At 45.3% G+C, this 26,670-nt stretch overlaps 2 protein-coding genes across 3 annotated transcripts in view; one reads left to right on the top strand and one right to left on the bottom strand.

Moving 5' to 3' along the window:
* Positions 1 to 24,674, top strand: part of DNASE2B (deoxyribonuclease 2 beta) — a 34,503-nt gene extending 9,829 nt beyond the window's left edge. The window contains exons 2-6 of one of the 2 annotated variants that reach the window (XM_044300674.1): positions 10,862 to 11,033; positions 13,093 to 13,174; positions 17,717 to 17,878; positions 23,592 to 23,723; positions 24,258 to 24,674. In XM_044300674.1, the coding sequence (XP_044156609.1) occupies positions 10,862 to 11,033; positions 13,093 to 13,174; positions 17,717 to 17,878; positions 23,592 to 23,723; positions 24,258 to 24,592 (883 nt within the window). In that variant the 3' untranslated portion in view covers positions 24,593 to 24,674. Of the gene's footprint in view, positions 1 to 10,861; positions 11,034 to 13,092; positions 13,175 to 17,716; positions 17,879 to 23,525; positions 23,724 to 24,257 lie in introns of both variants that reach the window. The other variant, XM_044300673.1, reaches the window with a different exon arrangement.
* Positions 7,138 to 8,121, bottom strand: PPIL1 (peptidylprolyl isomerase like 1). Its single transcript, XM_044300677.1, has one exon. It carries the CDS (start codon positions 8,068 to 8,070, stop codon positions 7,567 to 7,569), a length of 504 nt encoding a protein of 167 aa, XP_044156612.1. The 5' UTR covers positions 8,071 to 8,121; the 3' UTR covers positions 7,138 to 7,566.
* Positions 24,675 to 26,670: the final 1,996 nt, after the last annotated feature.

Below are 26,670 nucleotides of genomic sequence, written 5' to 3'. Positions count from 1 at the left end.
AACAGGTTTCACTTAGCTACTCCTAAGGGCGTTATCCTACCAGTCCATTGGTTTTCACCCTTTAAGAGCTCGTTCACACGACCGTGTGAAGCCTGTGCTGTGAACCACAAATTGCGGTCCGCAATGCACGGGCATCGACCGTGGCCCAGCCGCATGGGGATCGTGAACCCATTCACTTGAATGGGTCCTCAATCCCTCCGTTCCGCAAAAAGATAGAGCATGGAACTGAACCCCAGGAAGCTTCCGTAGTGTTCCGTTCCGTGCTTCTGTTCTGCATCTTCGGATTTGCAGACCCATTGAAGTGAATGGGTCCACATCCGTGATGCGGAATGCACACGAAAGGGTGCCCGTGTATTGCGGATCCGCAAATGCGGTCCGCAATATGGCAATGGGCATCACACGTTCGTGTGAACGAGCCCTAACACCTATATGGGAATCTGGACTTGGGAGCCAGCAGGCCTCTGCCTCCTGGAGCAGTCTCAGTGTGGTTAACTAGGGGTCAAATTCACCGATACGGAGCAAAGAGGGATCAGGAAAAACTGGAGTCTGGGACAGACCAAGATCAGGCAGACTATGAACAATCTGATAAACAATCTAAGGACAAGGAAGGCAGCAAAGGGTCAAAACAGAGGTCAGGCTGCGGAAGGTCAGAATCGGGAAACAGGCACAAGTCTGTACAAGGGCAGACAAACAGAACACCACACCTTCGCAGGACTAGCGAGCTAGACAAACCTAATGCTCAGGCATCGCAGGACTAGCGAGCTAGACAAACCTAATACTCAGCATCACTTACACTTTAGACCGCTTACTCTAGTTTTGGGGGGGGGGGGGGGGGGGATTGGAGACCAGCCATAGACTGGTGGAAATTAGGGCATGCAATGGCTCTTTAAGAGCTGGAGGAAGCATGTGTGAAAATTACGTTAAGTTTACGGCTTGGAGGAATCTTAGCCCACTCCTCCATACAAAAAAGCGTCAACTCTGTTATGATGGTGGTTTCCTCCCATGAATTGCTCGCTTCAGCCCCCTTAACCACATTTCTATTGGATTAAGGTCAGGACGGTGACTTGGCCATACCAGAACTTTACCTTTCTTCTTCTTTAACCATTACTTGGTATAATGACTTGTGGGCTTAGGGTCGTTGTCTTGCTGCATGACTCGTGCACAGATGTCCTTACATTTTCTTTTAAAATTTGCTAGTGTAATCCAGAATTCATCATCAATGATGGCGAGCCGTCCTGCCCCAGATGCAACACAACAGGTCCAAACCAACATCACTGATGGGATGAGGTTTTTATGCTAGAATGCAGTGTTTTCTCCAAATATAACTCTTCTCATTTAAACCAAAAAGTTCTATTTTGGTCTCATCCATTTACAAAACATTCTTCCAACAGCCTTCTGGCTTCTCCAGGTCATCTTCAGTAAACTGCAGACAGGCGGTGATGTTCTGGAGAGCAGCAGTTTCCTCCTCTCAGTCCTGCCATGCACACCATTGTTGTTCTTCAGTTTCCTCCTGACGGTGGACTCATGAATATTAACTAATGTGAGAAATGATTTTAGTTGCTCAGAGGTTACCTTGTGTTCCTTTGTGACCTTGCAGACTAGTACACGTCTTGCTCTTGGCATGATATTACATGGTCGGCCACTCCTTGGGTGGGAAATAAATGTCTTGACATTTTTTTCCATGTGTATACAATATGAATGTGGATTTGCAGGGTCCAAACTCTTAAGAGATGGTTTTGTAACATTTGAACATATACCACTGAGGAAGAAACACCATTGTTTCGAAACGCGTCTGGTGAAAGGTGAACGCCGACAGAAAGACAGTGTGGACGGAAACTTGTTTCTTAAATAATTGGAATATTATTAAGCTGACATACGGAGCTTTGGGAGGATTTGGAGGAGTGCGCTACGTGTCCTGAAACGGCGGAGAGCGGAGCCGTACAGCTGATCACAAGCCGACTAGGAATAACGCAGACCCGACTAAGAGAGACACAGCGGGGAGAGATACGAAAAAGGGGAGAACAACGTGGTCGTAACTAAACAAACTCGGCTGAATGTGAATATATATTAAATAGTACAGTGACACAGCGCGCGTACATTGCAAACTCTGCCACTCATATCCAGACCAACGCCGCAGGAGCGCCGACCAGTGCAGCGATTGAAACCCATGTGCACAAATACATGCACAGATGATATAAGGGATCCGCTGCTGCTATAATTTATACATGGACAATAATATTTATTAAACAAGACACCGTCCAAAAACAGAGTCCTAATAAACTGTCTGGCCATTTTTAGATTTTTAATATTTTATACTTTTTATTATTTATTTTTTATGCGTGAGATCCGCATGATTTATACCTGGGTCAACAATTAATGTACAATTAATAATTTGATGTATTTATTAATGGTGAATCAATAAAATATAGGTGATTTGTTGAGAGACAGTCTCATTAATAGATTATTTTACTTCCCATCCCGGTTGGACCATCTATCGGCCGTACTCTCCTTGGACCCTTGCTTGAGGCTGCTATATTATTAAGAAGGATTTGCAGTTAGTGATTATAGAAAAATCTTTTTATCTTAAAGGGGTTGTCCACTTTCTGGCTACCATTAACCAATATGACTATTTGGCAATTACAAATATAGCCTTTGTTGATATTCTGCTCCCATGCCCCCTGGTTGCGAAAGTCTTCTGTGCCGCCTGCATCGAGGTCATGCCAACAAGATGGCAGCTGATGGAGGACCAGACGCATCACTTGGCCGCCTCCATTCTGACACACTGCATTTAACTGCCGACAGATAGCAGGTGCAGTGCATTTGAATGGTGGAGAGTAATTTGCCTGGTCACATGACCCTTCATCAGCAGACAGGACCTTATGATAAGGAAGCATACCATACGATGCAAAGAAAATGGTGCAGAAGATCGACAAAGGCTATGTTAGTGAGTGCCATGTAGTTATCTTATAAACAAAAAAAATCACAGAAAAAACTAAGATAAAAACATCCTGCACGATATGATACAAATTTGCGGATGTCCCTGGCCATATTATTGAAGAAAACCACAGAAATAAGATAATAATGCACTTATTAAAGCAGATGCAAGCACTATATATGGACTAAGTCCTCACTGTGATATGATAATGTCTGAGACACTTAGTCAATATATTTTGATCAAAACACATCTAAGCCCGCCTACCGAACGTCAAGGTGGTCTCAGGTCAGGCGGGTCCTACGCTAAACCTACCTAAGCCGTTGGGCTTCTATGTTCAGGAGTGCAGACGCCGCACATATGGTGTGCTGCTCCTAGTAACCTCCATGTGCATCAAGCAACCAATGGGAGGAGGAGCAAGCACAGCCATATGTACCACCTAATTAAGGCGCTCATTGGATAGGGGAGGGGGGCAAAAGTGCAGAGGAATGCTGCTCCCAAGATACTAGGTGCGCATTCACACTTGAAGGTGCCACTCCCTCAAGCAAACACTACATAAACAAAAAAATCACAGAAAAAACTAAGATAAAAACATCCTGCACGATATGATACAAATTTGCGGATGTCCCTGGCCATATTATTGAAGAAAACCACACTAGGTTACTAGGAGCAGCACACCATATGTGCGGCGTCTGCGCTCCTGAACATAGAAGCCCAACGGCTTAGGTAGGTTTAGCGTAGGACCCGCCTGACCTGAGACCACCTTGACGTTCGGTAGGCGGGCTTAGATGTGTTTTGATCAAAATATATTGACTAAGTGTCTCAGACATTATCATATCAGGGTGAGGACTTAGTCCATATATAGTGCTTGCATCTGCTTTAATAAGTGCATTATTATCTTATTTCTGTGGTTTTCTCCATGTAGTTATCTTACCTACACGATGATCAACAGTAACCAGAAAGTGGACAACCCCTTTAATTGTCATATTGCTTTGTGGGTTGTCGGTTCACTCCAGGCAGTGGTGTCCTATTATAGGTGTGGACATTCACATATGTACACTTTATACATAGGGCGGTTGTTTATTTTGTTTTTAGGGTGCATTAGGATAATTATTAGGTTATGAAGGAATGTGAACTTTTATAATTCTTATTAATTATGTGGTAAATATTCAATACATTAAGTGACCCACATTTTTTTATAATTGAACAACTTAGTAATTAATTACGTGGTGACACGTTTATGCAAATTTGTATACATTAGCGTTTATCCTCACATTATGCTACCGACAATGGTTGTGGAACAACTGTGCCAGCTAACCGGTGGGCTATTCCTGAGGGCGGTCACCTTGTTTTAAACCACTACACAGGGATTTGGTCTTCGCCGCAGGGGAACCACCAGGCCGATACCTCTTGGAATAGTCCCAGTGTAGTTGGTGGCTTACCCATAGAGATCAGAGACACCAGTGCAAAGTAACAGAGGATCAGGCAAAGCAGAGACAGAACAAGGCGGAGAACAGAGAGACAGAGTACACGCCGTTCCAAGGCCAGTCCAGACGGCACTAGGTTAGAATACATGGCTGATGGATAATAGATCAAGGTCACGGGCACAGAGACTGACAGACGGACTATAGCTCCCGTAGGCAGAGGGCCTGGCAGATCTGATGCACAGACAAGAGGTGGGACACACCGCCAAACGTGTAAAGCAGAGCTAATCAGTACCTGTGCACCGAGCAAGAGGCCATTAACCCCTACAGTGCTGCAAAGTGCTGTGAGCTACTATGAATAAACCCTAATTCACACACTGAAAGCTGAAGTGTAACATTTGTCATAAGATATACCACGCTGCGGTAGTGTTGCTCGGTATCTTCTCCATGATTAATAGTACAGAGCCGAGTGGTCAGTAGCCATAAGGTTTTATGCGCAGGACATTATAATAGTTGCTAATCATGAGGTTTTGGGCATAGCTTATATCTAAAGGTACTTTCACACTTGCGTTTTTGTTTTCCGGTGTTGAGTTCTGTCCTCAGGGCTCAATGCTGGAAAATAACTGATCAGTTTTATCCTAATGCATTCTGAATGGAGAACAATCCGTTCAGGATGCATCAGTTCAGTCCCTCTTACGTTTTTTTTGGCCGGAGAAAATACCGCAGCACGCTGCAGTTTTCTCTCCGGCCAAAAATCTTGAACCCATGCCGGTAAACAGCATTATTTTCCATTGAAATGCATTAATGCCGGATCCAGCCCCGAGTGTTTCAGCAAAATGGAACCGTTCTTTCCGTCCGCGCATGCGCAGACCACTTAATCTGTGAAAAAATAAATACCGGATCCGTTTTTCCAGATGACAACCGGAAAGACTGATACGGTATTGCAATGCATTTGTGAGACAGATCCGGATCCGTCTCACAAACGCATCCGTTTGCGTACAGATTGCCGGATCTGCCGCAAGTGTGAAAGTACCCTAAGGCTACTTTCACACTAGCGTTAATCATTTCCGGTATTGAGATCCGTCAGGAGGGTCTCAGTACCGGAAAAAACGTTTCCATTCTGTTCCTGTTCATTGTCAATAGGGACAAAACGTAACTGAACAGAACTAAATGCTCCAAAATACATTCCATTCCGTTCTCATACCGGAGAGCAAACCGCAGCATTCTGCAGTTTGCTTTCCGTCCTGGGATGCAGAGAAAGATGGATTTGTCACGACCCACAATGCAAGTCAATGCGGACGGATCTGTTTTCTCGGACACAACAGAAAATGGATCCGTCCCCCATTGACTTTCAAAGGAGTTCATGACGGATCAGTCTTGACAATCTTACAGATAATACAACCGGATCCGTTCATAACGGATGCAGACGGTTGTATTATCAGTAACAGAAGCGTTTTTGCTGAGCCCTGCCGGATCCAGCAAAAACGCTAGTGTGAAAGTAGCCTCCGTGTTCAGTGATATATTATTTGTTTCATCTTTATTATTTTGATGTATTTATTATATCACATGATTGTTTGATACATTAGTTATTTGTATACAAACATTTGCACCTTCACCGAACTTTGAAGATTTCTGTCTGATTCAGTATTTGCACCACTCATATCCCTATACTACGGCTCCATTACCGCTCGTGCTGTGATCATTTGTATGTAGCTGTATGCCTGATGCGCAGGAGCTATTTATATTATCTTCTGTTTTACGCACAAAGTATTGGGAGTATTAATTCCATTCCATTCCATTCCATTTGATGCCTGCGTGGATGGCACTTTCATTTTAGGCTTGTCTTGGATCCATTCTGCACCTATTGGGGGTCATTTATTAAACAGAAACATGTCTATATTAGTGGGAAGCCTTCTACCGCCAGTGCAGGGCCTTATTAAGATTGCTGTCCGACACTCAGGTCTTAAAGGGAACCTGTCACCTCCAAATGTGATATGAGACCGCCAGCATTACCTTATAGCAGCCCCCAGTCTGTTATTGATCATGTGTGTGAGGCAGAAATTCAATAATCCATACTTTAGAAAAATACTTTTTTAAATCTCCATGAGCGCCGTTTCCTGTAAGCTTGAATTTAAGGGAGCAGCGGCCTCCATGCTTCAAATCAAGCAAAGCCTCTTACCCATCCTCCCTTCACTGTGATTTACATATTTTCGATTCCTTGGGATCGCACAAGTCTGGCGCCTGCACGGTGTGCCCCTTGCGACTGCACAATCCTGTCTCGGGGTCCCGCAGTCAGCGGGGCATCATTTTCTCACTGCGCATGTGCCGGGAGGTATATTCACAGTGCGAGCGTGATCACTAGCTTGAGTTCTCCTGCAGCCAGTGATCACGCTCGCGCTGTGAATATACCTCTGCGGCGCGAGCGCCCACGGTGATTCTTGCCGGCGCATGCGCAGTGAGAAAATTACTGACGGCGGGAGCCCGAGAGGGGATTGTGCAGTCACAAGGGGCGCACTTGCACTGTGAAGCAAGACTAGAAGGTCTGAAAGGCCAGTCTTGCTTCCTACACAGTGCAAGTCGCATTGTCTAGCAGGGCAGGTCTGGCGCAGTGCGCCCCTTGTGACTGCACGATCCAGTCTCAGGCACCCGCAGTCCCATGCATGCATGCTCTGGCCAGTATAGAAGTTGCACGCAACGTTTTTTTTGCCCAGACAGCAGCCTGCGTTTACACCAGATCACCGAAATGGAGAGGTGAAACGTCGGATAGGATTTTATATAAAGTGATGTAAGTAAGGATTTATTTTTACTCAGATTTTCATTAGAAAAGTGAAGTTACAATGTAAAAAAAAACCACAATGAAAACAAAAAAAATAATCTAAAGCTGTCCACAAGTCCGTGCAGCCAGTCCATAGTGCGACGTGCACGCCCGGCTCCTCCAGTCCACAGACGGACATGCACGCCCGGCTCCTCCAGTCCACAGACGGACATGCACGCCCGGCTCCTCCAGTCCACAGACGGACATGCACGCCCGGCTCCTCCAGTCCACAGACGGACATGCACGCCCGGCTCCTCCAGTCCACAGACGGACATGCACGCCCGGCTCCTCCAGTCCACAGACGGACATGCACGCCCGGCTCCTCCAGTCCATAGACGGACATGCACGCCCGGCTCCTCCAGTCCACAGACGGACATGCACGCCCGGCTCCTCCATCAGCCCTGTGGGTGGGCCCGGAGGATCTTCACCTCGTCCAGCGGCCGGTCCTGGCTGTCCGTCTCCACCATACCCAGCCTGTTCAGGGTACCAAGGCCCTGGCACACCCGCCCAAAGATAGTGTGCTTGCTGTCCAGCCACTGGGACGGGGCGAGGGTGAGGAAGAACTGGCTGCCATTGGTGTCAGGCCCGGCATTGGCCATGGCGAGGATACCGGCCCCGGTGAACTTCAGCTCCGGGTGGAGCTCATCTTCAAAGTGTTTCCCGTCGTAGATGGAGCCCCCTCCGCGCCCGGTGCCTGTAGGGTCCCCGCCTTGGACCATAAAGTCCTTGATGACGCGGTGGAACTTGGTGCCGTTGTAGTAGCCGCGCCGGGAGAGCTCCGCGAAGTTCTTACAAGTCCGGGGCGCATGGTCCCAGTATAACTCCACCGTAATTGTGCCCATACTGGTGTCCAGGGAGACCGTAGCGGGCCGCCAGTTGTCCAGTGGTATCCCCGCCATTACACACACGTGCGCCCGGGAAACTGCCGCGGGAAGAAGGACTTCCGCTGCCCAAGCCTCGTTCTCGCGGCCATTCACGCTGCACGCCGCGCTGCTTCCTTTATAAATAAAGTTGCATTTGAATACTGTACTGATTGGTCGCTATGGAGACTGCACTGACACTTTATTTTTTATCAGTTTCTGGGATGAATTCTCTCTAATGTAGATGAACACGATCCTGAAATGCAATATTTCAATCATCAGTAATTTTATTAGATCAATATGTAAGATAAATAATAAAAAGTCAGTGCCGTGGGCTAATAAAATGGCTGCAATAATCGTGTGACGTAGATATATGTGAAATAAAATCTGCATATTTATAAAAAAAAAATATAGATTTTTGAACCTGGACATGAAAGAGGTGAAAGTTACACAAGTCGTCAAAAAAATATATGTGCTCTGAGGCGCCCAAGGACAGAATGGGGCAGGCGCGCAATGGCGGTTTTTCATTAGCAGCACGTTGGCTTATGCTGCAGGTTTCCTTCATAGATTTTGGTTGAAAGCAGAGGATCTATTGCAGTGACACCTTGCAATGGCGGTTTTCTGCCAGATCTGCTGCAGATTTTACAGCGCATGGGGCTGTACCCTTAAAGGCAGCTAGTGGGAAAATGTAACACCACCAGCAAGGGTTTTCCAAGATTTTGATACTGATGACCTTTCCTATCATCAGTATCTGACCAGTGGGGGGTCCGACACCCAGGACCCCGCCGATCAGCTGTTTGAGAAGGCACCGGCACTCCTGTCAGCTCCGCGGTCTTCTCGTAGCTTACCAAGCACAGCGCTGTAAATTGTATAGCGAGTGTGCTTGGTATCGCGCTCAGCTCCAAGCACAATGTACGGAGCTGTGCTTGGTAAGCACGGAGAAGACCGCAGGAGTCTTGGTGCCTTCTCAAACAGCTAATCAGCGGGGGTTCCAGGTGTCGGACCCCCACGGTCAGATACGGATGACCTATCCAAAGGTTAGGTCATCAGTGTTAACATCTCAGAAAACCCCTTTACAGAGTTTTTTGAGATTTTCATATTAATGATCTATCCTCAGAACAGGCCATTAATATGTCGCTGATGGCGGGTGTGCCAGGAGTCAGATCCCCACATTCTAATAGCCATAACTTTTTTAATTCTTTGTTCACATAGCCATACGGGGGCTTATCCTGCTTTTTTTGCCTCATGCACATGAACGTTGTTTGGGTCCGCATCCGTTTTGGCGGCTCGGATGCGGACCCATTCATTTCAATGGGGCCGCAAAAGTTGCGGACAGCACTCTGTGTGCTGTCCGCATCCGTGGCTCCGTTCCGCAGCCCCGCTAAAAAAAATATAACATGTCCTATTCTTGTTCGTGCTTTGCGGACAAGAGTAGCCATTTATATTGCCGGCGCCCGTTCCGTTCGGCAAATTGCAGAAGGCAACACGGACGCCTTCCATTTAAAACGGATCCACAAAAAACGGATGATATCCGTGTGCATTCTGTGTTTTGCGGAACGGAACAGCTGGCTCTTCATAGAACAGCACTATCCTTGTCCGTAATGCGGACAATACTAGGACATGTTCTATTTTTTACGGTACAGAAATACGTACATACGGAAATGGAATGCACACAGAGTAAGGGTCCATTCACACGTCCGTATGTGTTTTGCGGATGCGCAAAACACCGACACTGGCTACGGCAAGCACACTATCTTCGGGCGGGTGTGCCAGGGCCTTGGTACCCTGAACAGGCTGGGCATGGTGGAGATGGACAGCCAGGACCGGCCGCTCGACGAGGTAAAGATCCTCCAGGCCTACCCACAGGGCTGATGCAGGAGCCGGGCGTGCATGTCCGTCTATGGACTGGAGGAGTCGGGGCGTGCATGTCCGTCTATGGACTGGAGGAGCCGGGCGTGCATGTCCGTCTATGGACTGGAGGAGCCGGGCGTGCATGTCCGTCTATGGACTGGAGGAGCCGGGCGTGCATGTCCGTCTATGGACTGGAGGAGCCGGGCGTGCATGTCCGTCTATGGACTGGAGGAGCCGGGCGTGCATGTCCGTCTATGGACTGGAGGAGCCGGGCGTGCATGTCCGTCTATGGACTGGAGGAGCCGGGCGTGCATGTCCGTCTATGGACTGGAGGAGCCGGGGGTGCATGTCCGTCTATGGACTGGAGGAGCCGGGCGTGCATGTCTGTCTATGGACTGGAGGAGCCGGGCGTGCATGTCCGTCTGTGGACTGGAGGAGCCGGGCGTGCATGTCCGTCTGTCGACTGGAGGAGCCGGGCGTGCATGTCCGTCTATGGACTGGAGGAGCCGGGCGTGCATGTCCGTCTATGGACTGGAGGAGCCGGGACTTATGTTGCAGAATGGCCCTTGCAGACATCTGGGATTGCGTGCGCCCTCTATGGCTACACTCCTGCTAACGTCAAATTTCTGAATACTGATCGATTCTATCTAGAATGTTGTGTACGATTTCCGGTCATATAAAAGAGTCATATGGGGAGTAGCCAATAGCAGGCCTTGACGAGAATGAGCCTCCCTAGCAACGCATCGGCGGCCATGTGAAGATCAGGAGCAACGTGGGTGCCGGGGATCGGGGTACATATAATCTATGAGGGGCTCGGGCATTGGGGGGCATGTTTTATAGTTTGGATAACCCCTTTAATGATTAGCAGCGATCACAAAAGCCACCATTGTATCTAACATATGGGAAGCTGGTTTAGACTTTTTTTTTTACCTTTTGATATACTTTTAATACACATTATATTTCTTTTATATTTTTATAGGTTTGTGATTTACAAGTTACCAGTGCGTCTGATCAATCGGACAGGTGGACCAGGAGTGGACTATTTGTATCTCGACTCCAAGTCGCAAGGATGGCAAGTCAGCAAATTCCTCATCAACATGACCCAGAGTGCAGTGGCACAAGTGCTGCAGCAGCTTTATCAGTCCTATAACGTGAGTGGAGATTTCACGGTCTAAATATTCTGCCACAGAAACGCTAAAGGAGGGAATTTATCAAAGACCAGCATTTTACTCCGGTCTATGAAATCCCCTGCGGTGCCAGAGGGTGTGCACACATGACGAGGCGCACATCCTCAGGCAATCCAGGCGCCTAGACTGAAATCTATTGCAGCTCCGTGCTGTGGATGAGGCGTTAAAGGGGTATTTCCATATTGTAACTATATGGCTTATTACTACGATATGCTACACTACATTAATTGGTGAGGGCCTCTATGACCCCCTCCCGATCCTGAGAATTCAGGGGTAGAGGCCCCTTCGGCACACATGGCACCCACTATGCTAGACACTCAAAAGGACATCTCCATTCAAGTGATAGGATTCACTGAAGAACAATGGCGCCCTTGTCACACGCATTAGTTTCTAGTTTTTTATGTCTTCTTCCATTCCCCTCCCAATTAGCATTGTAGGCACTCTGGAAGGAATTTATTAAGGCTCTTGCACACGACTGTATGTATTTTGCGGTTCGCAAACAAAAAAATAAAAAAATAAAAAATGATATCCGTGTGCATTCCATATTTTGCGGAACGGAACAGCTGGCCCTTTATAGAACAGCACTATCCTTGTCTGTAATGCGGACAATAATAAGACATGTTCTATTTTTTTGCGGAACGGAAATACGGACATACGGAAATGGAATGCACACGGAGTAAGGGTCCAGTCACAAAACATGGACACCGGCAATGTGCGTTCCGCATTTTGCGGACCGCACATCGCCGGCATGAAAAATAGGGCCCTCCCCTGAGAATATCCCCAAATGTGTGGGACCGCTCATTCAGGGTCCATTCACACGTCCGTATGTGTTTTGCGGATCCGCAAAACATGGACACTTGGCAATGTGCGTTCCGCATTTTGCGGACTGCACATCGCCGGCACTGTCATAGAAAATGCCTTTTCTTGTCCGCAATTGCGGACAAGAATAGGACATGTTCTATTTTTTGGCGGAACGGAAGTGCGGATCCGCAAATGCGGATACGGACAGCACATTCCAGCCCCATTGAAAATAAATGGGTCCGCACCTGTTCCGCAATATTGCGGAACGGATGCGGACCCATTTTGTGGACGTGTGAATGGACCCTTATGGCAGAGAGTACATAAGCCTTGTCCATTTTCAACGCAGGACAGCCCAAATTTGCAGGGACTGTCTATACAAATTGGGGGTCGTTCCTTGCAAATTCTGGACTTTTGGTAACTGTCCCGGTGTTTCATACTCCAGCCTTAAACGGTATTCTGGCTATAAAACGTTATTTAATTTCAACCAGGCGCTCGGTCAATTTCAGGGGGGCTTCACAGATTGCTGGGCTCCCATTCTCGTGATCGGTAGGGGTCCCGGCTTGGATAACATGTTATAACCAGAATACCCCTTTAATAAAAAAAAATAAAAAAATAAGTGGAGTAAAATGCATCAAATGGGATGCAGGCATCTTGATAAATTTGGTTCATCTTCTGGCAGTCTGTATGCCAGGAAATTAAATCTATACCACTTGTATGCCAAATCTATGCCACAGTATAGTATTCAGACCACTGAGGCCATGCCACTGTCACTAAACATTAAAAAAAAAGTGCCATGAGCAACATAAAATCTCCCAAAAAGTTGGAACAACAGCCTCTGTGGGGAGTGGGGCTAGTGGGTGCAGTTGTTCCTTGTTATGAAGGCACCCATGCCCATATTGTGGCCCTCAAACAGCGGGTCTACAATATACAGACACCGCAAGATACGGAGCGGAGGCATGGAGCGGAAAGCACTATGGAGCACTTCCGTGGGATTTCGGTCAGTGCCTCTGCACTGCAAAAAAATAGAACATTTAAATGAATAGGTCCGCATCCGCAAGCAGCGGGCACACTGCCAGTGCCTGTGTATTGCAGACCGCTGTTTGCGGTCCGCAGCACAGGCAGGGGGCGTACACGTTCGTGTGCATGAGCCCTTAGAAGTCTTGAGTTTCTTGAGTTCTGTCATTGCATCTTTTGTTTGAATCTGATATTCTCCTTCACTCAGAGAAACGACACCGCGTACATGTTATACAATGATTCTCCCCCGGGAATGAACAGCTCTGTCACAAAAAGAGGGCACACCAAGGGTAAGTTTTCCAATTTTCCTTTAGGTACAATACCTTTTGCAGATTTTAGTAGATGAACAGAACACTATACACTATATCGTCTCCTGTGATCTCTTCAGGCCCACAATTAGAATGCCATGAAAACATAAGACAGACATTGTTAGGTTATATTTTTTTATTTTTTATTATTGCATGTCATTTGGGGCTAAAAGTAATGTTTTTTCAATTGGCCTTTACTTAAAAAAATTCTATAGCTTTTTCCCTATAGCCTTTCTGTTTTACACTGAATACGTCATGGATCTGCTTTGATGGCTCAATATGTAGCCCTTACCTGTCAACCCCTGACAGATCATAAACCCTAATTGTAGCTAAAATCATATCAAACTGATAAGAATATGGCTTAAAGTTCAGAGATAAGGTCTACACCAGGCATGTCCAAACTGCGGCCCTCCAGCTGTTGCTAAACTACAACTCCCAGCATGCCCTAATAGCTGTAAGCTATCCAGGCATGCTAGGAGTTGTTGTTTAGCAGCAGCTGGAGGGCCGCAGTTTGGACATGCCCGGTCTGGATTCAGTGTAAAACAGAAAGCAATAGTCTGAAGCTACACTGAAAATGAAGACTGTAGAGGAAACACAGAAATAAGGTATAATGCACTTCATAAAGTAGATGCAAGCATTATATATGGACAAAGTCCTCACTCTGATATGATAAAATCTGAGACACTTAGGCAATATATTTTGATCAAAACACATCTGTGCCCGCCTACCTGCTCCAAGGTGGTCTCAGGTCAGGTGGGTCCTACGCTAAACCTACCTAAGCCATTGGGCTTCTATGTTCAGGAGCGCAGACCCCGCACATATAGTGTGCTGCTCCTAGTCACCTCCATGTGCATCAAGCAACCAATGGGAGGAGGAGCAAACCTATATGTACCACCTAATTAAGGCGCTCTATTGGATAGGAAGGGCAAAAGTGCAAAGAAAAGCTACTCCCAAGATAAAATAGGTGCGCATTCACACTTGAAGGTGTCACTCCCTGAAGCATATACTACATAAACTGCGCTCCTGAACATAGAAGCCCAATGGCTTAGGTAGGTTTAGCGTAGGACCCACCTGACCTGAGACCACCTTGGAGCAGGTAGGCGGGCACAGATGTGTTTTGATCAAAATATATTGCCTAAGTGTCTCAGATTTTATCATATCAGAGTGAGGACTTTGTCCATATATAATGCTTGCATCTACTTTATGAAGTGCATTATACCTTATTTCTGTGATTTCCTTCAATAATATGGCCAGGGACATCCGCACATTTATATATCATACCGTGCAGGATGTTTTTATCTTAGTTTTTTCTGTAGAGGAAACACTGTTGAAAAAAAAAAAAAAAAAAAGACCAATTGAAAAAATATATTTTTAGCTGAAAATGAGTAGAATGCAATTGCCCCCAAAGGTGTCCCAAGCTTATAGGTGCACATCTGGTGTGGAAACTCAAAGAAATCTGCCTTAAAAAACCTGTGGATTTTCTGTTTTGAAATCTGCACTGGTATGCAGGTACCCTAAAGAAACAAGCAGCATGGTGTTCAAGTGTAGACATTTACTATAAAGGGCAGATTTGTATCTATGTAGGCTAGGTCTACACGACAACATTTGTCACGCGACAGATAGGGCACAACTACACTGCAACATTTGTCGCGCGACATTTTGTCGCACCAATGTCGCGCAACAATTTTCATAATGATAGTGCGACACCATAACTATCATTATAAAAATTGTCGCGCGACATTGGTGTGACAAGATGTTGTGAGACAAATGTCGCCGTGTAGACCTAGCCTTAGGAGTGTCTATTCCCAGCTATTCCCTGACACGTGGGACGCCGAGCCAGAGCAATTATCCGTACCAGAGACACATGGAAGTGGTAACATAACTAAGTTACATTGAACAGCACATGAATTCTTATTAACTGACCGCATAAGGATATTCATATACAGCAATTAAGACTGATGCATAAAAATGGTTACACTGACGTCAGTTTCTTTAATATAACGAGGCCTCTTAAGATGAAATACGCATGTTTTTCATTTATCTTTGGAAGATCGCTATTTAACTTTCACACTAGCGTTCGGGGCTCCGCTTGTGAGTTCCGTTTGAAGGCTCTCACAAGCGGCCCCGAACGCATCCGTACTGCCCTAATGCATTCTGAGTGGATGCGGATCCGCTCAGAATGCATCAGTCTGGCACCGTTTGGCCTCCGCTCCGCTCAGCAGGCGCTGCTTGCCGCTTTCGGATGTCCGCCTGGCCGTGCGGAGCCAAACGGATCCGTCCAGACTTACAATGTAAGTCAATGGGGACGGATCCGTTTGAAGTTGACACAATATGGCTCAATTTCAAACGGATCCGTCCCCCATTGACTTTCACTGTAAAGTCTGGACGGATCCGTCTGAGCAACTTTCACACTTAGAATTTTTTCTGAAATATAATGCAGACGGATCCGTTCTGAACGGATCCCATCGTCTGCATTATAGGAGCGGATCCGTCTGTGCAGACCCCAGACGGATCCGCTCCGAACGCAAGTGTGAAAGTAATTCATCTACATAAAACAATATCCTCACATTTTTCACACTGGACATTAGATTATTATGGTTTTGTAGCATTACTGATATTCTGACCACAAACATGGATTTAAGGACAACTATGAGATAAACCAAACTTTGAGGATATACCGTATATGGAAATATGAGCTTTCTACAATCATCATCCACATTGCATACATTTGTGATATACTTGATCAACCACGGTTTTTAATCACACCATATACCAAGAGCATTTACTTTTTCTTTCTGTTGACAATTCTGAAATATGTATTATGGTCATTTTGAATGAGTTGAATTATGGTCCAAATATTTTCACTGCTACAATCATGATTTTTATATGAGGAAGGCATTTACATGAATTCATTGCTATAATCATGGTATATGTTGGGATTCATAATAACTATCATTTTTAATGTATGGGATTTATCGTATCCTTGTTGCATTAAGTATAAGGTCCTTTACATACATTTTTTATATTTTACATATTTTCCTTTTTTGTATTTCTTAGCATTTTTATATAACTTTTATATCTTTTATATTTTTGTTATTACATATATATATTTTGTTATAATTTATTTTGTTTCAATAAATAGGATGTTATTATGCATATCAGCTGGATTTATTTCCATGTAACAATAGTTAGTTGAGTGCCCTCCTAAAACTAATCATTGTGTCCATACATTATACTTATTCGGCAGAGGGTGCGCTGTGGAGTGAGCGCCTTGACCATTTCTTCTGGGTAGAGCCACTGTACGTTGATATTAGATTTCTATCTATGACACTGGCTGACCTGTTCCATGTGCGCTTGGCAGCTCAAGGCATCTGTGTTGGTGCCATGTTCATATGTGCCCGCTTTGCTGCGGAAAATAAAATGTTAATATATGCAAATGAGCCTCTAGGAGCAACGGGGGCGTTGCCATTACTCCTAGAGGCTCAGCTTTCTTTGCAACTGCTGCGCCCTCTGCATGTTGATTGACAGGGCCAGGCAGTGATAACATCATTAACATCTGTCTTTGGAGAGGGCGTGGCAATGGCAGAGCCTCTAGGTGTAACGGTAACGCCCCCGTTGCTCCTAGAGGCTCATTTGCATATATTAAAACATCATTTTTCTCAGTAATGCGGGCACATAGGAACATGGGACCAACACAGATGTCTTCAGCTGCCAAGTGCACATGTAACAGGTCAGCCAGTGTCATAGGTACAAAACTGCTGACAGATGCCCTTTAAGGTTTACCAAACTATCCTATATTTTACCAAGATCTCATCATGTTCACAGATCAGGACTTTCTGTATAGCTGATGGTGAGTTAAAGCTCACGGGGTCTACACATTTAGCTGGTATAGATGTGTGAGCCCTCTGATTGGTGGACACGTACGCTGGTTCCCTTAGTGGTCCAATATTAGGTCATGACCAAGAGTTTGCAAAGCCATCAGATACATTAATAGGTCAGGTAGTCATGTAAATGATTATCTCTCCTCGTTGATGACTATACATGCATAGCTCGTACACTAGACTAACATTACCTTGTGCTACCTTCTACCAGGGGTCTAGCTCACGCAGTGGTTCACTAACTGATCGGCACAGTCAGCGCTGTACTTTAGACATTGAAAAGTTGACTGCACAGAAAAATATTTGCTTACAAATTGTATTTTGTGCAATTAAATGTTCTTGAAATGTTTTGAAAATAGACACAGAGGCTCTTCTTATCAGATTTTTTTTAATCTAGTTAATTTTTAGTTCTTGGATCAGAAAATGAAGCATTTCGCAAATAGAATTTACGGTAATCCATCTACATCAGAATTCAGTACATAGGGCATAGGACAAAGGTTGATGTGAGATGAGGCATAACCATAGGATAGCTGGGAAGTCACTATGGGAGTTACGGAAGGAACTGGGTGCTGCTTGTTCCTCACAGGCGGGACCCAAACTTTCAGTCAATTACAGCATTTTCTGTCTAAATAATTATCTCTTTCAGGAGCTCTGCTTTTTGACAAATATCAGGGATTCTGGCTTGTTCACACGGTACCGCATTTTCCACCATTTCCAGAAGAAGGCTTTGGATACCCTCATACAGGGAGACGATACGGTCAGGTAGCCTTGTGCGTGACTTACAAATATAACCAGTTTAAACAGATTGGTGAGTATTCTTATTCTGAAGTTCAGTTCCAGTTTCATTTCTATATACTATACATTGTGTGATATTATATGGTGGGGGATGGGCATCTTAAAGGGTACTTGTCTTTAGTAATCAAAATTGAAGGGGTTCTGTTATTAGATACGTCGTCATAAAACCTTCTGACCTGAGACATGTGCACTTAACTGCACCCAGCAAATAGTGTCCCTGAAACTTATAGTGCAGTAAACATAGCGTCCTCCAAAAATACACTACGCACAAAATGTTAGGGATATTTGGCTTGTAGGTGAAATTTCAGGATGAACTTAAAATGCACTCTAACCTTAACAGGTGAACTTAATGTGGCCTTTTCTAAACTTTTGTCTAACTGTTCAATGTTTCAGTACTTTTTGCACAACTTGCTGTTTTCTAACAAGGAGCTTAATGGCAAAATTCAAGTGTTTGATCCATGAATCGCCCAATAAATTTCCTGGTTCAGTTATAATTGGTATTTAAACAGTCCTCCTCATCATGCTGTTCACATTTTGACATCAGGAGACCAAGTGGACACTTAACAACTGATCAATAGTAGATCGTTATTGCGAGGCTTCAAGCAGGATGTTCTCAGATGGAAGTGGCCACTGAGCTTAGAGTGTCACAGAGTGCCATCAGCAGGTTGTATCAGAGATACAGAGACTGGAAGAGTCACAGAAAGGCATAGACGTCCTTTGGCCACATCCCACACTGATGACTGTTTCATTGTGAACAAAGCCCAGCGGAACTGGATGATGAATGCCACACAACTCCAGAAAAATTTAAGGAGGGTGGGAGGCACCCAAGTGTCACGTCAGACTATTTGAAACAGTTCACATCAGCATGGTCTGCGTGCTAGATTACCTTCAAGGGAACCTGACCACACAACCATCATCTTGCATGGGTCAGGAAGCATCTACGCTGGATGAGGGACCAGTGGGCCTCAGTGCTGTTCACTGAGTAAAGTCGATTCACGCTAAGCAGAAATAATGGCCACCAACAATGTTGGAGACGTCAAAGAGAGTGCTATGCTTAAGCCACTGTTGTCATCAGAGGAGCCTTTGGTGGTGGTAGTGTTATGGTGTGGGCAGGTGTGTCTAGTGAATACAGAACTGCCCTACACTCTGTGAATAGTACAGTGACAATCCCATCCTACTTGAATGACATCATTAATCCAGTCATTATACCTCTGCATGAACAACACAGGCCTAATTTTATCTTCATAGATGACAATGCGCCAGCTCATCGAGGTCACATCAATTACGGAATGGCTGTTGGAGACTGGGGTACCTCCCTTATAATGTGTGGCAGTACAAAAATATGCTCCCTTATGACATGTGCTAGTACAAAAAAAAAACTTTTAGTGCCCCCTGTAGAACAAATGTCCCCATGGTGGCCACCTTAGAATGTTTGCCAGTACAAAAATGCTCCCTTAGGCCCCTTTCACACGGGCGAGTTTTCCGTGCGGGTGCGATCCGTGCGGCGAACGTATGGCACCCGCACTAAATCCTGACCCATTCATTTCTATGGGGCTGTGCACATGAGCGATGTTTTTAACGCATCACTTGTGCGTTCAGTTGAAATCGCAGCATGCTCTATATTGTCCGATTTTGACGTGACGCAGGCCCCATAGAAGTGAATGGGGTGTGTGAAAATCGGATGGCATCCGCAAGCAAGTACGGATGCCGTGCGATTTGCACGCATGGTTGCTAGGAGACCATCTGGATGGAGACCCGATCATTATTATTTTCCCTTATAACATGGTTATAAGGGAAAATAATAGCATTGTGAATACAGAATGCATAGTAAACCAGCGCTAGAGGGGTTAAAAAATAATAAAAAATAATTTAACTCACCTTAGTCCACTTGCTCGCGAAGCTGGCATCTCCTTGTGTCTCCGCTGCTGATGAACAGGACCTGGGGTGAGCTGCTCCATTAAATAGAGCTTAAGGACCTTCGATGACGTCACTCCGGTCATCACATGGTCTTTTACCATGGTGAATCACCATGGTAAAAGATCATGTGACGTACCATGTGATGACCGGAGTGACGTCATCGAAGGTCCTTAACCTGTATTTAATGGAGCAGCTCACCCCAGGTCCTGTTCATCAGCAGCGGAGACACAAGGAGATGCCAGCTTCGCGAGCAAGTGGACTAAGGTGAGTTAAATTTTTTTATATTTTTTTTTAACCCCTCTAGCGCTGGTTTACTATGCATTCTGTATTCAGAATGCTATTATTTTCCCTTATAACCATGTTATAAGGGAAAATAATACAATCTTCAGAACATCAATCCCAAACCCGAACTTCTATGAAGAAGTTCGGGTTTGGGTACCAAACATGCGCGATTTTTCTCACGCGAGTGCAACGCATGACAATGTTTTGCACTTGCGCAGAAAAAATCGCGCATTTTCCCGCAATGCACCCGGCTCTTATCCGGGCAAAAAACTCACGCCCGTGTGAAAGAGGCCTTACAATGTGCGCTAAGTTCAAAAAATGCCCCCTTATGTTCCAGCACAAAAAATGTGCCATTATAATGTGTGTCCGTACAAAAAACGACCCCCTTTTAGTGCCCTCAGTAGAACGAATAACCCCATAGTGGACCCCTTATAATGTGTGCCAGTACAAAAGTGCTCTGATTACAGCTGCAATGTCCCCATAGTGCTTTCTCCAGTTACAAAATAATGACCCCCACACCATTGTGGCCCACCAGCATGCTGCCAAATAAAAATAATAAACTCAAATACTTCCCTCCATTCTGCTGTCAGCGATGCAGTGTAAGACACGGACCTCTTCTAGTCTGTGCCCTGAGCTCTATGCAGCCCGGCTCAGGCAGCGCGATAAGGATGACACCAGCCTCTGATAGGCCACAGGAACTAGGACTAAAGCCTATTAGAGGAAACGGTGGGCCAGGGAGACATCGCTCCTGTGCCCCGTCGCAGCATTCAACTTTATTGCAGTCCTGAGTACAGAGATGCAGTTGAATATGTAAAGATGACCGTTTCAATAAAGGAAGCGTTCATTGCCCATGGTCCTTCTGCTGCCCCCCTCTTGCCCCTACCTGGTGCTGCCTGAAGCAATTGCCTCACCTGGCCTCATTGAGATAAGAATTATGCTACATTACTCACAAAAAGTTAGGGATATTTGGCTTTTGGGTGAAATTTATGAAAAACATAAAAAGTTCACGCTACAGTGATATTATATTATGAAAGTAGGGCATTTAAGTAGAAGCAGCAATGGTGATTTCCTCATCTCAAACAATTTATTGAAACAAAAGCCAACACCAAAAGCCCCCCCAAAAAAGTCAGTGTTTCAATAACTTGTCATGTGGCCTTGAGCATCAATTACAGCTTGACAACGACGCCTCATTCAGGTATCTGGAGAAAGTGCAGGCCACTCCATTTGAGGTATCCCAGTCTCTAGCAGACGTTCCTTAATGATGCGACCTCGATGAGCTGGCGCGTAGTCATCCATGAAGATGAAATTAGGCCTGTTTTGTTCATGCAGAGGCACAATAACTGGATTATGTTATTCAAGTAGTATGGGCTTGTCACTGTACCATTTCCAAAGTGTAAGGCAGTTCTGTATTGACTAGACACACCTGCCCACACTAACACCACCACCAAAGGCCCGTCTGGTGACAACAGTGGCCTATGCATAGCGCTCTCCTTGACTTCTCCAACATCGTTGGCGGCCATCATTTCTGTTCAGCGTAAATCAACTTTCATCAGTGAACAGCACTGAGGCCAACTCTGCCCCTCGTCCAGCGTAGATGCTCCATGGCCCATGCAAGACGATGGTGGTAGGGTCAGGTACCCTTGCAAGTCGTCTAGCACACAGACCACGCTGATGTAAATGGTTTCGAATGGTTCAACATGACACTTGGGCGCCTCTCACCTCCCTTAAATGTGCCTGGAGTTGTGTGGCATTTATCATCCAGTTCTGCAGGGCTTTTTTCACAATGAAACAGTCATCAGTGTGGGATGTGGCCAAAGGACGTCCACATCTATGCTTTTCTGTGATTCTTCCAGTCTCCCTGTATCTCTATTACTGATGACACTCTGTGACACTCTAAGCTCAGTGGCCACTTCCATCTGAGAACATCCTGCTTGAAGCCTCGCAATGGTGAGGTACTGTTGATCAATTGTTAAGTGTCGTCTTGGTCTCCTGATGTCAAAATGTGAAAAGCATGATGAGGAGGACTGTTTAAATACTTTTTCTAATTGAACCAGAAAATGTATTGGGCAATTCATGCATCAAACACCTGTTGTAAATTGTGCCATTAAGCTCCTTGTTAGAGAACAGCAATTTGTGCAAAAAGTACTGAAACATTGAACAGCTGGACATGTGCATTCAGAGGTTTAGAGAAGGTCATATTACGTTCACCTGGGAGTGCACATGGAGTGCATTTTAGGTTCATCCTGAAATTTCACCCCCAAGCCAAATATCCCTAACTTTTTGAGTAGTGTATAATGAGTGTTTAGTAGGTCAGAGATCAGTAATAAGGAGCTGTCAGCTGAGCTTCCCGATGAGAAACAGTGAAAATACAGAGCCTGCCACTAGAGAATCTCAAGGCTGTACAGAGAAAGGGGCTCAACATTTTTATTTTCTTTTTTTTAAACCAATTAAATTATTATTTTTTAGCTCAAAATGATTACAATGCAATATTAAAGGGCTTCTGTCAGCCCACTAAACCCTTTTTTTTTTCCCCCGTTAATATTAATCCCTACACTGCAAGCTCCCTGTACATATGCTAAATATTAATTTTCGTTCAGTAGATATTGTTAAAAATCAAGTTTTATCATATGTAAATTACCTTGCTACCAGCAAGTAGGGCGGCTACTTGCTGGTAGCAGCCGCATCCTCCTCTCATCATGACGCCCCCTCCGCCGTTTGATTGACAGGGCCAGGGAACGGGTTCGTTCTCTACTGGCCCTGTTCGAATTCAAAATATCGCGCCTGCGCCGTACCTTTCTTTAATCGGTGCAGGCGCACTGAGAGGCGGCCTCTCTCCCGGCCGCTCCATCCTCAATGCGCCTGCGCCGGGTGTGGATGTGATGTCATCGGCGCAGGCGCACTGAGAGGCGGCCTCTCTCCCGGCCGCTCCATCCTCAATGCGCCTGCGCCGATGACGTCACATCTACACCCGACGCAGGCGCATTGAGGATGGAGCGGCCGGGAGAGAGGCCGCCTCTCAGTGCGCCTGCACCGATTAAAGAAAGGTACGGCGCAGGCGCGATATTTTGAATTTGAACAGGGCCAGCAGAGAACGAACCCGTTCCCTGGCCCTGTCAATCAAACGGCGGAGGGGGCGTCATGATGAGAGGAGGATGCGGCTGCTACCAGCAAGTAGCCGCCCTACTTGCTGGTAGCAAGGTAATTTACATATGATAAAACTTGATTTTTAACAATATCTACTGAACGAAAATTAATATTTAGCATATGTACAGGGAGCTTGCAGTGTAGGGATTAATATTAACGGGGGAAAAAAAAAAGGGTTTAGTGGGCTGACAGAAGCCCTTTAAAAATAAGTTTCCCCCAAAGGTGTACATAGCCTTTAAGTAGCATTTTAGCATGAGTTGTATGCAGCTGAATACGTCATGTAAAACTAAAATACTGTCTTCCATTTGATGAAAAAGCCGCCCAGTTGCTGTATTATAATCCAAACGTCTACAACTGTTCCATCCCTGACATCTATGAAAAAGATCTGTGGGGCCTGTACAGAATTTGTCGAGGATTGCGCTTCCCTTGGATAGAGGCTACAAGACTTGCTTTACTGGAATCGGCACAAGGAGAATCCTTTCTGAACTTTGCAAAATCCAAATTCTTTCAAGACGGTGAGAATCCAGACTCCAACAGATTTTCCAAAGAATTGCTGTGTACTGATGATTTACAATAAGTACAGTAAAGGTAGAAGCCAAAATTAGGTAAACATGGGATACATTTTGTGGATTGGGAACGTGGGCGTTTTGTTCTGATGTCCATCTACTATTATCAGAATAGAAACAACTCAGGAGAAGCTCTGGACATCATTCAATAACTGTACCACACAATGGGCTAATAATTGGGTTGGAAACATCTGGGTGTCCGAACAGGTAGCGAGGTACACATTTTATTTAGCCTGTGGAGGTTGCAAAATTTAGTTGCACCCATCACTCAGTGGTCTTGGTACAGATTTTGCATTGCGGCCCAGAGGTTACACCTCTGCCCCTATTTATTATGTACCCTCTTGTAATCTAGCCATAGACAAGAGAGGTTTTACCCCCAACAGCACTTTCCTGCCCCCCCCCCCCCCCCCCCCCAGGTACCTGCAACAACACTACTTATGAGCGGGCCTTTTGGTCATGTCATTCTCCTTGTTTTTCCAACAGATATCCTCACAGCCTGGATGGCTCAGAAACTGCAGACGGATTTATTAACGGAAACATGGCAGCCAAAAGGAACGGAGGTCTTATCGAACTGTACTCTACCCTGGCATGTATATACCATCAAAAGAATCAAGTTCCTGAATTACTCCTTCTACTCCCGCCATGACCACTCGAAATGGTGCGTCTCTAGAAGGAACAAAGATATGTGGACCTGTATTGGAGACTTGAACCGATACCCTGAGCAGATATGGAGAAGTGGAGGCTTTGTCTGCACCCAAAACAAGCTAATTTACACAGCCTTTAGGAATATTGTGGCGTACTATAGTGACTGTGGATAACCGGTCTGAACTGAACATCTGATGAGAACACTGTAGAGTTCAGGATATTTTAGAGTAAAGTACAATTACTTATCAGCTCTAAGAAAGTTTTGTGTGGTCTTTTTCTTGTGTTGTTCAAAGTGTTGTATTACTTTTTGGGCGCCAAGGCTTCACCAGTTCAGGTTGATGGAGATATATCATAAAAAAAGGAGAATTTCACTAGTGGTGTGGCCACACAGTTGGGTTTCCTGATGCAGTTTTTGAAACCAAAACCAGGAGTGAATTAAAAAAATAGGAGAAATTGTATCTGTTCTTTATAGTTTCTCTTCTTTTGTGATCCACTTCTGATTTTGGCTTTCAAAATGATGTCAGGAAACCTGACCGTGTGGTCCCACCCTAAAAATGACGCATGCTCCTTGAAATTGGTGAGTAGCAAAGGTTCCCTTTTTTGAGATACTAATGTTCTACTAATGTTCTAATGTAAGTCGGTCAATACCCTCTCCAGGACTCCTTCAGCATAAGGCCTCATGCACACGACCATGTCTGTTTTGCCGGCTGCAAACTGCGGATCCATACAATACAGATGCGGTCCATGTGCCTCCCATATTCTTTTGCTGACCTATTGACTTCACATAGAAAATGTCTATCTTTTTGCGAAACAGACATACAGATGTGGAATACACATGCATGATCCATGTGCTTTCCGCATCTGTATGTCCATTCTGCAAAAAGACAGAACATGTCCTATACTTGGGCTGCAAAATGAGGAACAGTGACCCATTCAAGTCAATGGATCCGCCAAAAATACAGATGCTGCCCAGATGGTATCCCTATTTTGAGGATCCGCATTTTGTTCATATCAAGTTCATGTGGGATGTGTCACGATGGGGAGTGAGGGAAACCCCCCACCGTGCGGTCTCAAAGGGGATCAGCCTGGCCAAAAAGGAGTGATAAGGGAGCAGGTCACCTCCTACAGCGTCCCTAATCCTCTCCCTGACTCCTCACCGTATAAGCGGACCCCGATGGTAGGACGACTCATACTCAGGATACATAGTATGACAGCGACTTAACACCTAGTTTTAAGCCACGCCCCCACAGCCACACCCCCTTTGGGATGTGGCTTAACTTGGCCGGTATTTTTTTTGGGAAAGGTGGCAACCCTAGAGCTGCCAGCAGCGGATCTTGATGATTTGCTCAAGTACATTCAGCGTGGCAGAACATTCCTCAGACAACCATTAATAACTGCACTGATAGCATGCTAAGAGGTGCACTCATACTCGGTACTGAATATTTTTTACATTTTTTATAATTTGCATATAATTGACAAGTCTATCCATCTACTTTTCCTTCTCGGGGTTACAATTCCCATTTTATAGAGTATATACAGTATAGTGCCAATGTGACTACCGCCACCTAGTGGCAATGTTAGGTAGTTGCACTGTGCTTGGTCTCAGTTCCTGCTAGTGTTTAAAAAATCATATATGGTCTAGTACATGACAACCTGTTTCTAACAAAGCTAGAACCAGCCCTTTACCTCATATGGATCCAGAGATTTCCCCATTCATTGCTCCAATTTTTCTGGTACATTTATTTCTAGCTGGCAGCTTAGGGGGCTTATCATTTCTCAGTATGCATGTCCTTTGGCCTGCATCTAGTGGCAGTTCAAGGATGGAACTGAGCATGTGCCTCCATCTCCTGATGGAGTTTACTGACTATAAAATGAACGCATCCTGACTGACCGCACTGACTATAAAATGAACGCAACCTGACGGACCGTACTGACTATAAAATGATCGCCTCCTGATGGACCGCACTGACTATAAAATGATCGCCTCCTGATGGACCGCACTGACTATAAAATGAATGTCTCCTGATGGACCGCACTCACAATAAAATGAACGCATTCTGGTGGACCGCACTTATAAAATGATCGGCTCCTGATGGACCGCACTGACTATAAAGGAAATGCCTTCTGATGGACCGCACTGGCTAAAAAATGATCTCCTCCTGATCGACTGCACTGACTATAAAAGAAATGCCTCCTGAAGGACCGCACTTAGTATAAAATGATTTCCTTCTGATCAACCGCACTGACTATA

This window comes from Bufo gargarizans, chromosome 7 (assembly GCF_014858855.1).
Source record: "Bufo gargarizans isolate SCDJY-AF-19 chromosome 7, ASM1485885v1, whole genome shotgun sequence".
Taxonomy (NCBI): Eukaryota; Metazoa; Chordata; class Amphibia; order Anura; family Bufonidae; genus Bufo; species Bufo gargarizans.
This window is presented reverse-complemented; position numbering and strand designations above follow the sequence as displayed.